Source organism: Camellia sinensis, chromosome 10, assembly GCF_055761805.1.
Source record: "Camellia sinensis isolate YWXY chromosome 10, ASM5576180v1, whole genome shotgun sequence".
Classification (NCBI taxonomy): domain Eukaryota; kingdom Viridiplantae; phylum Streptophyta; class Magnoliopsida; order Ericales; family Theaceae; genus Camellia; species Camellia sinensis.
Window position 1 is genome coordinate 182,597,871 of NC_138970.1, and position 15,163 is coordinate 182,613,033.

Sequence of the window (15,163 nt, forward strand, 5' to 3'; positions counted from 1 at the left end):
GACTGCCCACAGCAGTTGTTCAACGAGACCAGCATCCATCTTTATCTTATTCTTTCCATTAGCCTCAGCTTGGTGGACGGTTTGGGTTGCTGCTTCAGTGTGAAATCCCGTTGTCGTCGACATGTCATTGCCGAAGTTTGAGACAGCTTCAGGTTGGCTGAGCTCAATTACAATTCGCCCCAGTAGCGGGGGCTCTTATGGCATGAAGTTCCCAGTATACGATGCAGTTGGTGGCGGGGCTGACATTCCATAGGCGAGATCAGCCACAGACCTCTGGAAGTCACCAATCATTCCCATCAACTCAAACGTAGTGGGCTCACGAGCTTGAAACAACTGGGGTCCCCAAATCAGGTGCGCGGCAGGCATCCTAGGTGGGTGTGGTACTTCAACGTCAGTCTCACCCTGTAAGATGATTCTTTGGCCCTGACTCAATGTGGCTACCATGACCACAATTTCTTTCGAATTTTGCGTCATCACGAGTCTGCTAAACCGAACAGAGGTGATGTGACCGGTGACCGACGGATCAGATGGACCGGACTGGTGACTGACGGATCTGATGAAACGATGAGCCTTTTTCGATCTTGCCTCAGCAAAGGAGAACACTGGTTGCTCTGAACTAAATCTTCGAACTGAAAGAGAAAACAGGCAGCATCTCAGCCCAATCAATACATAGCTGAATAACTGTATTCGACCACTGATCACTGTTCCCCAAATTACTGTCCCAAAACTAAATCTGATACCCGTAGATAACTGATTCCCAAAATACCGATACTGGTGCCCATAGGCCGGATGCCCAAACTTGCAAACTGATACATGCATTCCTATAGAGATGTACTCCTAAAAGAACATAGCAAGCAAGTGAGAGCCAAAACACCCCTATGTTGGGGTAGGGTTTCCCTGTCCTATTTTGTCAGGAACTAGGGTTTCACTACACACACAGCGGTTTCAAACAACCTATAATCGGGTAAGCAACCTGTCTTAGCTTTGGAATGGTCACTATGGATTCCGAGTATGCACTAGGTCGAATGGTCAAAAAGGGTGGTCAAAAAGGTTGCCCCTGTAAAACTGGGGTTTATGTTCCCGTCGTGGCAAAGCCCGCAACCGGTCAGCCTTATGGCACGCTTCTCGAAGCGAGCCTCCGACAAACTGTTCAGGAATAACATACGGCAAACACGGTGTCCTAGGCGCACCAATGCAAATACAATGCAAAGAAACACACAAGTGTAGTCAAAGCTAGATATCATGAGTTTGAGTCAAGTTCTCTAAATCCCCAGTAGAGTTGCCAGAAACTGTAAACGTCCCCGAACGTCTCGGGGAAAATCTCCCATTTTGTTCATTTGGGCTCACTACAGTTCAGGACTCAAAGTCACGGTCCTGTATCTAATCTCACAGAGTGCAATGCAAGACCGATGAATCATCAAAGAGTCCAAATCCGGCAAATAATTTTTGAAAACAGATTTTTTTTTAAAGAAGTGCCAAACATGGACTGCTTTGCCAAATACAGAGTCGCCACCTAACTATTTTATTTTGAGAAATTTAGGAAACCCTGACTCGTTGCCTAAGGCCACGTGTCCGTCATCACCAAAGTTGCCTCGGCTCGGGAACTTGGATACGATTGGGGAAGGTCACTTCGTGAGCACCCCTGCTCGCCCGATCAAAGATCGGCCTCTACTAACCATGATATCTAGTTTTGAAAACGTTATGTGCTCTTATTCCGGTTATTAGCCTAGATTTACTATGTGATGCGCACAGCATACAAATATAGACCGGATCGCCTGAATTTGAACGACACATCTCATGTTTGTTTTGAAAATAGTTTGCTACTCGCAAGTAGGCTTAAAATGCAGATTTTGCCACCCTCGAGTGGGCTTAGAAAACAAGATGATTTGCCAGTCTCAAGTGGGCTTAAAACTCACAATTAATGAATTGTTCCAATCCAAATAACCCAACCTTCACCCACAGGCATTCAGGCAGGTATACCACGTAAGCACGTAGCCTCATGGTAAGCATGCTATCATGGCAGTCACTCACACACATGCAAGGATGCTAAAGCATAAACACTTACCGAGTACTCCAAGCCAAAACAGAAGCTATGTTAGAAATCCATGCATGATCCGAACTATACAGGAATGCCTAATGCAACACATGCAAGAATGTAATTACAATAGGCTCGGCTATTCTACAATGGCATGTGAAATGCTACAACTAACACGTATTCAACTCGGAATTGAAATACAATGCAGTTAGTATGATGCGCCGAGCTCGGTGCATGCAAGACAGATGAATGATGCAAACATGCAATCATAAGTATGTTAATTGAAACATGCCTTAATCTAACCATCATAAGCTGGTAAATAAAAGGGAGAAAGACGTGGGGTTGGAAGACATACATCACACGCACGCATACTTATTACAATTGTGCCCTCGCTCGGAGGGTCCGAATAAATAATACAGTCCGAATAATAATTACAGTCCGAATAAGTACAAAACCGTAATTAATTAACAATTTAACTAGGAAAGCAAGTAAATTAGCATGCAAATCCATGGACCGCCTCAGCTCTATTCCGAATGATGAAAGATGCATGCTCGAGTTGCTTTGTGCGGAAATTCATTGCGATGCACCGATTCGCCTCTGTTTGCAATTAATGCCGGAATGCTGTGCAAGGCTTTAGAAAGCTACTGATTTCTGATTTGCTGCAACAAAGAGCAAGAAAGGGGCACAGCAAAGTATTTTCACATATGTATGCATGACTATTCTTCAGGGAGTGTAGTCCTCGATCCTCGTGCCACCAATCACGCATCTCGATGCATGATGGCCGAGGAGTCGAATTGCACGACTCGATGTGAAATGAATGCACATATAAACACAACAAGACCTAAACTCCATCATGGGTAATCCGGAGTGTCAACGACCGAGAATTGAGACACGTTCCGTCACTCAGAGTACGAAACGTCCCTCGTTTCCCGTGCTTAGGCTAACTCCTATCCCAAACACAATGCAAATGAGATGGCATACACAATGCGACTAACATACAATCTAGCATACGCAATGCTATGAAATGGCACACACAATGCTCGATGTAACATGGCATACACAATGCTCTAACATGCAACTCAGAAAACACAATGCTATGGACCGAAATGGCATACACAATGCACGATGGACTTACACCAACATGAGTGGACCTCATCCACACTCACATCAGTGGCCATTAGATGAAAATGAGACAATCGAAATGCGTGCACACATGCACAAATACCGAGGACCTAACCTAAGGCATCAAATGCCACTCTACCAAAGCATGGCAAGGGATGAAAGATGGCATGGAATAGCATAAATTATAGCTCTGAAACAGTATGAAATATGGTCTCTAAACATGCAAATGTGGCACACAATGTAAGCTCGGGGGGGCCCGGGTACCGAAACTAGTGAAGTGCGTTACACTAGAGGTACCCAAAGCAATGCACCGAAGGCAAAACCAACCCCAAAAAGACCCTAGGCAGGTTTGAAACAGTGGGAAATTGACCTAAAATGATGACTCGAAATGCAACGAAATGGAGTTCATTCAATGGTCGATAAATGGGGTATACAAGTCCAACTCTCAAACGCATTTAAAGAGATGAAAACATGGCAACATGGCATTCAAACAAGCTCTGAAATGTGATGAATAATAGGCTCAAAACATGAACACACCTCAGTATATGCATGGAATGGATCTCAAAACTCAAAGCTAAGCATGGACCTTGAACTACAAGCATGAAAAACTAACATCATTCGACCACAAGACCTAAAAACAAAGCTAGGGCAGTCCAAAATAAGCACATTATCAGTTTAAGGCATATCCAAAATATGCTAGAATCAATGGCCTATAAAGCATGCAAAGAAAGCTAGTGAACCATGAGTTGTTCTACAACTATATGAAGCATTTGAGGGCTCACCTAACCAGCCAAAAATAGAAGTATTTCATGCCAAAATATGCCCAAATAACCACTGAAACTCAGTCAAAACATGCAAGAATGATGAGCCCCTTTGGAAAGCCATGCGAGGGGTTGTTCTACACATACATGATAGACAAACCAAAGGGCAAAACCACCTTTGGAAATAAGTTATGACAGCCCTAAAACTCACCAAAAAGGCCCTAAAATTAGTCTAAGAAGCATGCAATGAAAGGCCCCTTTGAAAGGCCTTGAATGGGATTGTTCTACACATGCATCATAGACATAAAATATGGCCAAAGAGGCTCTGGACAGAGCTAAGGCAGATCTCAAAACTCACATAATAGGGCCTAAAACAAGACTTCAAATCATACAAGATGGGGGCCCTTTGGAAGGCCAAAAGGGCCAACAAACAAGACAAGGAGAGAGGCGGTCACCCCCCTCTGATTTTAGGGCTCAAAGACACATCTAAACCACTGAAAATCCACTAGATTTCAGTGGCTAAAAGGGCAAACCAAGGCCAACACAAATGCTCTAATGCATAGCCTTAAACATGAGGGAATGAAGCATGCAAAGGGGAAGGTGACCCCAAACAGAAAAGCGAACTTAATCAAACATTAAGAGGGGCTCAAAATAAGACTCTTTTCAGTTTATGACAAATCTCGAAAATGCTCACAAGCAAGGCTAAGATATGATGCAAAATAAGCCTACAAAGAGGGATAGAGCATACAAGGAGGTAGATGGCCTCAAACAGAAAAGTGTCCTCAATCAAACTTCAAGAGGAGTACAAAATAAGACTCTTTTAAGTTTATGACAAAGTCCAAAAAAAATTTCAAATAAGGCTAATCAATGGAGCAAAATAATGCAAGAAAATGGGAAATAGAGACTCACCCTTGAAGAGCAGATTTCTAGCAACTTCTGGACCAAGATGGGAGTTCTTTAACCTCTAAAAAATCAGCCCCAAGATGCTTGGATGGATGGTGGAGGTGGTAGGCTATGAGGTGTAGTGCAAATGGTGCAAGAATATTAGGGTTTGGAGCTTGGAATAGTGGGCTATGGAGGGAAGTGTGTGTATGCCTTAAACAAAATTGTTGAACCCTTGCAAATGAAGACAAGCCTCTCCTTTGTAGAGGAGAGGCTCTAAAGCTTCTCTTGGAAGCTTCAAATATCCTCCATACATGTGTATGGAGGATGGTCCAAATGCCTTCCAGCTGGCACAGCTGTGATGCATTCAGAGAGAGCAAAAAGTAAGAAGTAGGCCGACCAGTTCAAGTGGTTGGCCGGCCACTCCCCCTAGTCGGCTGACCAGGGGTCAAAAGGTTCAAGGAGAAATGTTGGTCGGCCGCCCCAGGAAGGTGGCCTCCCAGATGAGTGCAACACAGCTGTATGGTGGAAAACCAGAAAATATGACCAAGGAGAGAGAAAAACCAGCTTTTTAGCAAGGTTCAAAAGAGTCAAGAAGAATTACCAGTCGGCCTACCCATATTGGTGGCCTCCCAGACGAGCACAACACAATGGTGGTATGAAAAACTAGAAATTGTGGCTCAAAAGTGAGAAAAACTAGCTTTCTGTCAAAAAAACCGGTTGGAGGAGAGAGAAAAAGAGAAAGCTGGTTTCCAATGGGAAAAGGTGGCCTCCCACCATACTACCACCTCCCTAGCAATGAAAATAAGGTCCCTACCAAAAATTGACCAAGACGGATGCAAAACGAAGGTTCGGGAGCCAAAATGTGCAGTCTGAGGCCTCGAAAACACGCTGTTAGGCACCGGAAGTGGCGTGCGACCACGAAGGTGGTCTCTCGGGCCATAGTATTCCTCAAAAGAGAGGAAACAAGGTGTGTGCCAAAAATCGGAGCAAACGAAGGTAGTTGAGCGGTCCCAAACCGAGGCACACGGCTGGCGGCTCCAAAAAATCGAAAACTGGTCTCCAAACGGGAAAGATGGCCTACGACCACGAAACGTAGCCTACGGCCACTAAGAGATGGTCTACGAGACCTCTCCCTCCCTCCCTTCTGGAAGAGAAAACAGAGAAAATAGGACCTGGTTCGCAAACCGAGACAAAGCACAAAAGAGCCCCGAAGTCCGGAGGCAAAGCTCACAACCGAGACTCCGCAACCTCAGAACGAGCACAATATGCAACATCACCAAGCACTCAGTTGGTGACGTCTGAGTCTTAAGGTCGGTCAAGAATGGGGTGTCTACAGGGTCCTACCTAAAAATTAGATCAAAGTTTAAAAAAATTTCATTTTTTTTCTAGATTTTTTCAAAAACCATTTCTAACACCCTAATGAGGCCCTGCCGGGTCCAAATGAGGCCGATCGTGCACTAGTTTCTTACAAAAATCTATTTTTGTGCTCTAGGGTGAAAACAGTACAGACAGAGCAACTTTAAACCATTTTTGTCCCTTCTGCTCCCCTTTATCATGAAACTTAAGAGAATAGTGAATTTGAGTCTGAAACCGTCAATAGGCACAAGTTGATGGCTTTACGATTTCAAACACAATTTGGACAAAACAATTAACAAATGCAATGAAGACGGCCACCCCTCTCTCTCATCATGGAGACTCAAAGAGAGAGATAGACATGCCTCAAGTTTTGTCAAAATATCATAGACTGATAAGTGACAATTCTTGAAGCAATGGATCTAGTATAACGTCCGGCCGAATCCAACCAATTCTAAACATTTTCTTTAGGTTGGTTTCATTGATTTTAAGCCAATTTTATTAATCCCTTTTGACTTACCTTTCCATTACTTAATCATTTTGTCCAAAGTGATATTTAAGTCCACTAAATGAGAAAAAATGTCAAACGAGAATTGATTCACAGCATGAAAGAGAGACTACACATTGATAATAAACCTCTATAGAGATTAAGCCATTGAGCATAGGTCTATTTCTCATGCCTTGAATAACAATCAATCACTTGAAATGACTCTCAAACAAAGAAAAATCAAGAAAGAAGTGAGAGTGCAGAAATGATTATGCAAGATTGATTATTAGAATGAGACTTTTCACATAGAAACTAAGCAAAGAAAACTATCAACTCAAATGACTCGGTGTCTAAGTCCTAAACAATCGAAGCCATGAGGACTTACAACACAAAAAGTAAAGTATTCAAAGCATAAGCTAATTTGATGAATTAAAACGCTCCTAAAACAGCCCCTAACATGCAAAAAAATAGTAGCCAAAATGATGTTTAAAGAGCATAAAAGATAGGTAATAACAAAGAAATACAACGCTAATAAGCAAGACCAAGGAGGGATGGCTAATCCCTCCACTTTTGGGACTTCTAAACCATGTTTTTCAGCCCTTTTAAACTCTGTAAATCAGTATGAAAACCAAAGAAAAAAGTGCAAAAACAAAGGGTGTGAGCTATGGGATAAGGTGCAAGAAAGGGTGTTAAGCCTCTCTACATTTGGTAGCTCTTAAACCCCAAGTTCTAACACTTAGAATGGATCCAAAACAGTAGGAAAACATAAGAAAAAGATAGAAAAAGATTCAAATGAAAGTAAGAAAAAATGTGACAAGCTTATACTTCTTGAAAGAGAGGTAAGCTCTTAGTTAACAAACTTGATTCCAAACACCCTCAAGTTTCTGAAATTTAGTTTAAAATCTCAACAAAAAGCTCCAAAAACAAGCTCTAATGGTGTATGTATTGTGTATGTTTGAAGATCAAAGGAAGCAAAGAGGATGGTTTTAGCTCTCAATCTCCCTCAAAGCCTTTAAGAAAATCTTCTAACCTTCAATTCTCAATGCAAGGGATCTATTTATAGAATTTGAGCCAATTTGGCAGAAAATATCTTCGAAAAACAACAGCTGGCAAATTCCCACCAACTGTCCCATTTTTCGCCATTAAGACCCGACCGGGCCCCAAAACACACAGCCGAGCCTAAAAACAAATGGCTAGGCCTAAAAAGAAACTCTGGTTTATTTTTCATTGAGACCTGGCCGAGTCCAAAAATCTGCATTCCAAGTCTAAATTCAAATGGGTATATCTCCCTTATCCGGACTCGGTTTTAGGTGATTCTTGAGTCTAAATTGAAGCCCCAAAAATCTATTTTCCATTGATGGTGGAATCATATCTAAATTCTAAGTGTGCAAAGAGATATGCCTAATTCAGTAAAAGTTGCTCATTCTTGCTCAACGGTTTGATGATCAACTTCTTCCTAAACTAGTTTTCTTCTAACCTCCTATTTCTTTCAACTTCAAACCTATAAATAAGATATTTTAAATATTTTTCAAAGAGTTCACCTCTCTTCCATGTATCTCTACTTTGTCCTTACTTAGTTTACCGAAAAGTGCAATGTTTTAAATGAAATGCGAGTCTCGGAACATCGTAGAAGCATTTGGAAAAATATTTTGAAATGAGGGTTTTAAGATCTAAAATAGTTTGGCCAAAATAGAGTACAAGGTTTGGGATTAGATCTTGAATCCAAATTTCTTCGCTAAGAATTCAAAAGATTGCACAGTGTAATTTTCATCATCGAGTGTTTGGAATAAAACACCCAAGTCTTAAGGACGGTCAAAAATTGGGTATCTACAGTGACATGAGATGAGACATAGGATACAATTTTTATTTTTATTTTTTTGATATAAATTGTTAAATATAGTAACTATATATTCTGTCTATCATACATACCATATTATGTATATTACCATACTTAGGATTATCATACTTAAATTTCTCTCCTCCTATATAAAGGAGTCTTATATATACATTGTTACATTATTATTCAACACAATATTAAATATACATATAATATAATATTCTCTTTCTCTCTCGTAGATATTTTAACATCATATCAAAGTTATAGGTTAAGCTCTTGGTATTCTTTGCCTTATCGGCTGGTGATAACCTTGCCTTGGCCACTCAACGGATCTTAACCCATTCTGCTGCTATATTTTCCTTACAGTATAAAACTCTCCAATCATCGCTTTAAATCACCGGCTTCTTTTCGGCTTTTGTCTTCTTTTCCGCCAACTCCACTATCGGCCACCATCTCCTTCTTTGTCAGCTTCGGTTTGCATAGCTTTCTCCACCGTCGTCTCGGCTTTTAGCACTCTCCAGAGCATAAATTTTTATTTTTTCTTTTCTTTTCTCTTAGTCTATTTTCAAACCCAAATCTTGGTTTTTTTTTTTTTTTTTAACTCTCTCACTTTTTTGTTTTTTTCACACACCCATGTGATCTTCTCTTATTTTATTATTATTATTCTACACTCCATGTCCATTTTTCAAAGTCTTGACATATTTTTATTTATTTATTTATTTATTTTTCTTTTCTTCTTTTGCCCTTTTCCACCAATTTTTTTTTCACAACCTACATCACCTAAAAAAAAGGGTTGTACCCAATATTATTATTATTATTATTATTATTATTATTATCTTAATATGGTCTCTTCATTCTGCTTCAGTTTGTCTTTCTCTCTGCTTCAACGTCAAATAAGTTTTTATCTTCAACCTTGTTTGAGTTTGAGGGGGTATTATAGTGAGCATTGTTATACACCATGCGAACCACCTAAGTCGCCCTTGGCGTACCACGCAAGTTGCCTTTCTTGGCACACCACCAAAGTTGCCCCCCTGGCACACCACCCAAGCCGCCCTCCTTGGCGCACTCCTTAAGCTACCCCCTAAGCCGCCTCTCTTGGCGCACTACCAAAGTCGCCCCCTTCTTTGGCGTACTCCCTAAGCCACCTCCCTCGGCACATTCTCTAAGTTTCCCTCTTGGTGTACCCCTAAGCCACCCCCTTGGCGCATTTTGTTCCTTTCCAAGCCACCTCTTGGCGCACATGGTTCCTTTCTAAGCTGCCCTCTAGTGTACATGGTTCCTTTTAAAGCTATCACCTTTTGGCATACATGGTTCATCTATTGATATCACTATTCAACACAATGTCATAAGTTACATGTGTGCCATGTTCGCGAGTTCAACACCTGTTTTTCTTTTGCAATGGTTCGACACGGCCATAAACTATCTCCCAACATTAACTCCAACCTCTCATCTATCTCAAGCACCCTTGTGCTCCCATCTGGATTTGCAATCGATTTGCCTCGGATCTATCCATATTTTATTTTATTTTTAGTTTTATTTCGTGTTCTAATTTCTCTTTCCAATCTCAAGTTGGTATCCTTACTTGAGTTTGAAGGGGTTGTTAAATATAGTAATTATATATTCTATCTGTCATATATAACATAATTTATTTATTACCATACTTAAAATTACTATATTTAGGTTTCTCTCCTCCTATATAAAAAGTACTGTATACATTGTTACATTATTATTTAATACAATATTAAATATACACATAATATAATATTCTCTCTCTGTCTTAGAAATTTCAACATTAACTATGGAAAAAAAAACACACACACACAATGTGTTTGCTTATAATCTTTTGAAGAATTGTTAAAGTCACGATAGCAACTGCAACATGGAGAAATAACATGATTGTTTCACCCATTATTATTATTACTTATATAATTGTAATATTTTTGGGGTTTTATTACAGTTTCTGATGAAGAATTAGGCGTGGTGCATCAACATATTCTAAAAAACACATTGAATTTGAAATAGAATATTTTTTAGAATATCTGATATACAATGGTGAGCCTCTTGTGTCAAATGTATACCATCCCAATGAATGTATTGTTTTGGGTTTGGGCAAACAGACACACCCTGTGATCCACACATCCCGTTGGCATCATAGTTATATGTCCCTCCTATTCCACAACATGCTCTCAACAGTGATTGCTTGTCAAATCCTACACACAAATGTCAATACAACCATTAAATGGTAAGTAATTATTCATCATGTTAATTATTCAACCATTACTTGTTAATAATACATACATATAAAGAAGTGTATGTATGTATGTAATGTAAGATATAGAAGAACCTCACTCACCAAGAAAAGGTGCACGACGAAGAATGGATTGGAAAGATGAATAGTAGTCGGCATAGACTACGACAACATGTGGAAATTCTTGTCTGAGTGAGCCTATAGCTTTTTGAAGGAGGTTGTTCTGAAAAACTAGTAACTCGTTTAAACTACGCAAGCAACCAAGATCGTCATAAACTCTAGGATCAGTGCTATTTGATTTACTCAGGTAAACCGGGAAGCATCCTAACGCTGTGTTTGGTTAGGAGATTTGAGGAGGGATTTGAAAAGGGAAATGGAAAAAGTGTTAAGGAGCACAAGTCAGCAAAGTCAGCAGCAAACCAAAGCACCAAAGCAGAGGAGAGTTACAGTCAGCTCAAAACAGAATTAGTTAGAAAACAGAATTAGTTAGACAGTTATGACTTAATCAGAGTTAGGTAGCTTGGTTATATTTGAGTGACATGTAAACTGTAGTTAAATAGTAGTTACACAGGTATTCTCTATAAATATGTATATGCACTACTGTACTCGTGTTGTTAAAAAAATAGAAATAAAACAGATTCAGTTTTTCTTCAGTTTTCCTTTAAAAAGTGTGTGAAACTAAGTGAAATATATGTATGTTTTATTCACATATCACCTACCTTTTCTATTTTCCTTTCCAAATCCCTTCTCAAATTCCCCAACCAAACATAGTATAAACGAAAATTTCCAGGAACTACAATTCATATGGCACCAAGCCGTATCAATTCCTACATCATCAAAAGTTACATGAAAAAGCCATACATATATAAGCAATTACTACTTTGGTAAAGTCAAGAGCTTACTCTAACTCCATTGATAATGACCCGAACAAGATCTGGGATATAAGATTGAATCTCCTGAATTGATTTGCCTTCAGCTAAAGCATAACTAACGTCATTGTCTCCGATTTCACCCACAAAAACAAGAGCTCTATTGAGCCTTCTTACACATTCTGATAAACAATAAAGTGGAAGACAAGTTTGATAGGATATATTCATCAATTGTAACTCATTAGTACGCAACTTATAATGCTAAAAGTTTTTTTTTTTTTTTTTTTTTTGAGACTAACCTGCTTGCGAGGAGCAAGTGGAGTTGAGGAGAGTTCTAAACCAATTTAGTTGAGCACTAAGGCCTCGTTTTGGAACAGGTTAATTTAGTAACTTTTTAGTTATTTGGCTAAAAAGGTAGGTAAAAAAAACTTGTATGTTTGGGATGACTTTTTGACTAATTACGAAAAGATGTGCAAAAAGTAGACAGAAAAGAGAATCTTTGACTTTTTTGTTTGAGTTGTTGGCTTTTTGGTTAATTTAGTAACTTTTTGGCTAGTTGACTAAAAAAGTAAGTCCCCAAACGGGGCCTAAGAGGAGTATTGATAATTGGGGTTTGAATGCCCCTTGCAGCTAGAAATGAACTGTCGAGCGTTGTACATCCGGCTACCGCAAAGTTGGCACCATGATCAAATGAAGCATTCCTTTCCAAATAAGGATTAAGCAATGGGAGTTGAAGAGCCATAGCTTTAACACAATCAATATATAATTTAAATCGCAGATTATAAGATTCTATATATTTTCAATACAAAATAAGATGAAAATTTATCAATAATGAGAATGTATGTTAAAAAAAATTATTAAAAATATTAAAGAGAAATGATAATTTTGATATAGTCATCTTATATGTAAACATAAATTGTTGTATAGAATTTACAAATTGTTGTATAGAATTTACAAATAGTATTTATTAATGACAATTGATCAATGGTTACTAGTACTGTATTGATTTTATAGAGAAATCCAATTTTTAATTTTTCCTCCTAACAATTTGATTCGAATTATAAACTGAATTCATTGGATTTGATTTTAGAGAGAATCTAGATTTTCAATTCTGATCCAAACATTTTGATGCAAATAATTTGAAAATTTGTCTTCTATAAATAGAGAAAAGCTTTCACATTATCTTCAAGTTTCTACATGGGAAACACATAGAAATAAGACTTTTAGTCAAAATTTTGACAAACATACACATATATATAGAAGAAATAACTTAAAAAGTTGAGAAAATCAGGATCGTAGTACGATTCTACATACTTTTTTAACTAAGATTGTAATCAATCTAAGATTCTATAAAATTTTATATTGTAGCACGATCCAAAATTGTTGACCAAACTAAAATCATAAAATCTGAAGTTCGATATCCAGATCTAGATTATAATAACCATGTGCATAATATGTAACACCAAACTAGATCTTAACGATAATTTTCAATTAGCATTCTATATTCACAAACAAAATTACAAAAATATTGAAAGTATTTACAAGACCACTAATTAAAGGATCAAGTGTACTCTAGAATAGGAATGCTATAAACACACACAAAATCAGCAATGCATTTGTGCCATTTTGTGTAATATAAGGGGAAGTGTTTGAGCCAACCTACCAAAGAAGTCTGTGATAAGAAGTCCATCAGACCAGCGGCCAGTGGGTCTATGGAAGAAAGTTTCACTGTATGGAAGGCGGGCAGCTGCAGTTCCTGCGCCAATAGAACCTAAGCGAATGAGATTACCAGTATCTGCTTTTGAATCTCCAAATTGATACAGATATTCAAAGGGACGTATCGGTTTTTCAGCAGTGCAAATGAGAAGGAATTGAGTGATGGTTATGAGAGAGTAGTAACATGCAGATTTAGAAGCCATATATAACACTATGCATTAAGCAATGAGAATGCTGTTGTAGGAACTATTTGATGTAAAGCCCACCTTGTTGTGTCTTATAAACACATAATGTAAAGTTTGTTTTTCCAGGTTTCCTTTGTAGTTTTTTCTTGCGTAAATTACATCATTAATCTTTTTAATTTGAGTGAAATTTTATTTTGATCCTCGTAATTTCAAATGAACAATTTACATCCTGTACTTTCAATTTTATTACAATATGGTCCCTTCACCATAGATCGTTAATATTTTGAACGGAAAAAAAATTACAGCCTACATTTTAGCCCTTGTGTCATTTTGGTCTTTATATACTTTCAATTGACTCAATTTTGACTCTTAATTTTAGATTTTGTGTCAATTTGGTCTAATTGAAAAAGGCGTTCCGATTTTTGACAGAAATTAATTATTGAGTTGGTTGAGGTTAATTCACTGAGTTGAGCAAGTTTATAATTTTGTTATTGAAAGTTTGACACATGTCGCTTATTTGCGTATTGTTTATAAGAAAATGTTAACAGTTATAATCAATTAGATCAAATTGAGACAAAATCATAAATTTCTGGTCAAAATTGGGCCAATTAAAATTATAAGGACTAAAATGACACAATAACCAAAATATAAGAACAACTGATATAATTTGTCCAATAAATTTTTGATAAAAAATTTAGGGCAAACTACATATACCTCCCTTGAGATTTAGCTAAATTACAAATACCTCCTGAGGTTTCGGAAATTACAGATACTCCCCTGAGATTTATATTTTCATAACAAATTTCTCCCTGAGGTTTATATTTTCATAACAATTTGTCCCCTAACTTGTTATGCAAATAGTACCTTCAGGAGGGTATCTGTAATTTCTCAAATCTCAAGAAAGTATCTGTAATTTTGCTAAACCTCAAGGGGTATATGTAATTTGCCCAAAATTTTTAATATAATATTAAATAATGTGGTCACCTTAATTTGACCCAAGCCAATTCAAATTGTTAGTTTGATTTGATTTTATTAACGGAATAATTTGATTTTGTTAATATAATATTGTTAGTTTGATTTGACCAAAGCCAATTCAAGTTCAAGTTCTAGAAAAAATATAAACATTTGACCTCAAACCGATTAGAATCGGTTGAATTTTTTTATTATTAATTTTAATACCCGCTGAATCGGATAACCAAACCAAATTGATATTTTTGGGTGGAGTTGATTTTTAAGGGCCATAATTTAGTTTTGAGTTTTCAAATCATTAAATTGATAAGATTTGTTTGGTTCTTAGTTTGGGTAAAACCGAGAACCGAACCTATTTATATACTAATGAATGACTTGTGCTTAAAAGCACTCCCAATGCAAACGATGTTTCTAGGAGTGTAAAACTGATCTAAGACCCGTGGGTGGCCTGAAACCCATCCGCGGCCTGAGGTGGGCCCTGCCTGTTTCGGCCCGGTTAGACCCAAGCCCAACCCATGACCTTGGACTTGAGCCTTCAATTTGAAGCTCGGCTCGACCCTCTCTCTACCAGTAGTCAAATTTCAAACAAATAAATATAAAAATAAAAGGCAAGTTACAAGTTGCAACCAATGATTAAATAATTTTTTTAAAAAAAGAAAATAAATAAAATAAAATAAAGGTTGTTCTTGTTGTGCA

At 38.0% G+C, this 15,163-nt stretch overlaps 1 protein-coding gene across 1 annotated transcript; it reads right to left on the minus strand.

Moving 5' to 3' along the window:
- Positions 1-10,475: 10,475 nt before the first annotated feature.
- On the minus strand, positions 10,476-13,516 carry LOC114278366 (acetylajmalan esterase 2-like). The gene is made up of 7 exons (XM_028220374.2): positions 13,261-13,516; positions 12,180-12,341; positions 11,897-11,931; positions 11,631-11,849; positions 11,540-11,555; positions 10,834-11,058; positions 10,476-10,690 (listed from the first exon to the last, which is right to left on the minus strand). Exons 1-7 carry the CDS (start codon positions 13,514-13,516, stop codon positions 10,476-10,478), a joined length of 1,128 nt encoding a protein of 375 aa, XP_028076175.2.
- Positions 13,517-15,163: the final 1,647 nt, after the last annotated feature.

What these genes read in the sequence shown, in the direction of transcription:
- LOC114278366 (XM_028220374.2), bottom strand. Translation starts at nt 13,516, where the DNA reads ATGGCTTCTAAATCTGCATGTTACTACTCTCTCATAACCATCACTCAA. An exon ending in CAATACTCCTCTTAGGCCCC is followed by an intron (nt 11,932 to 12,179) that starts GTTTGGGGACTT and finishes AAATTGGTTTAG; the next exon opens with AACTCTCCTCAACTCCACTT. An exon ending in TCGTCGTGCACCTTTTCTTG is followed by an intron (nt 10,691 to 10,833) that starts GTGAGTGAGGTT and finishes ATTTGTGTGTAG; the next exon opens with GATTTGACAAGCAATCACTG.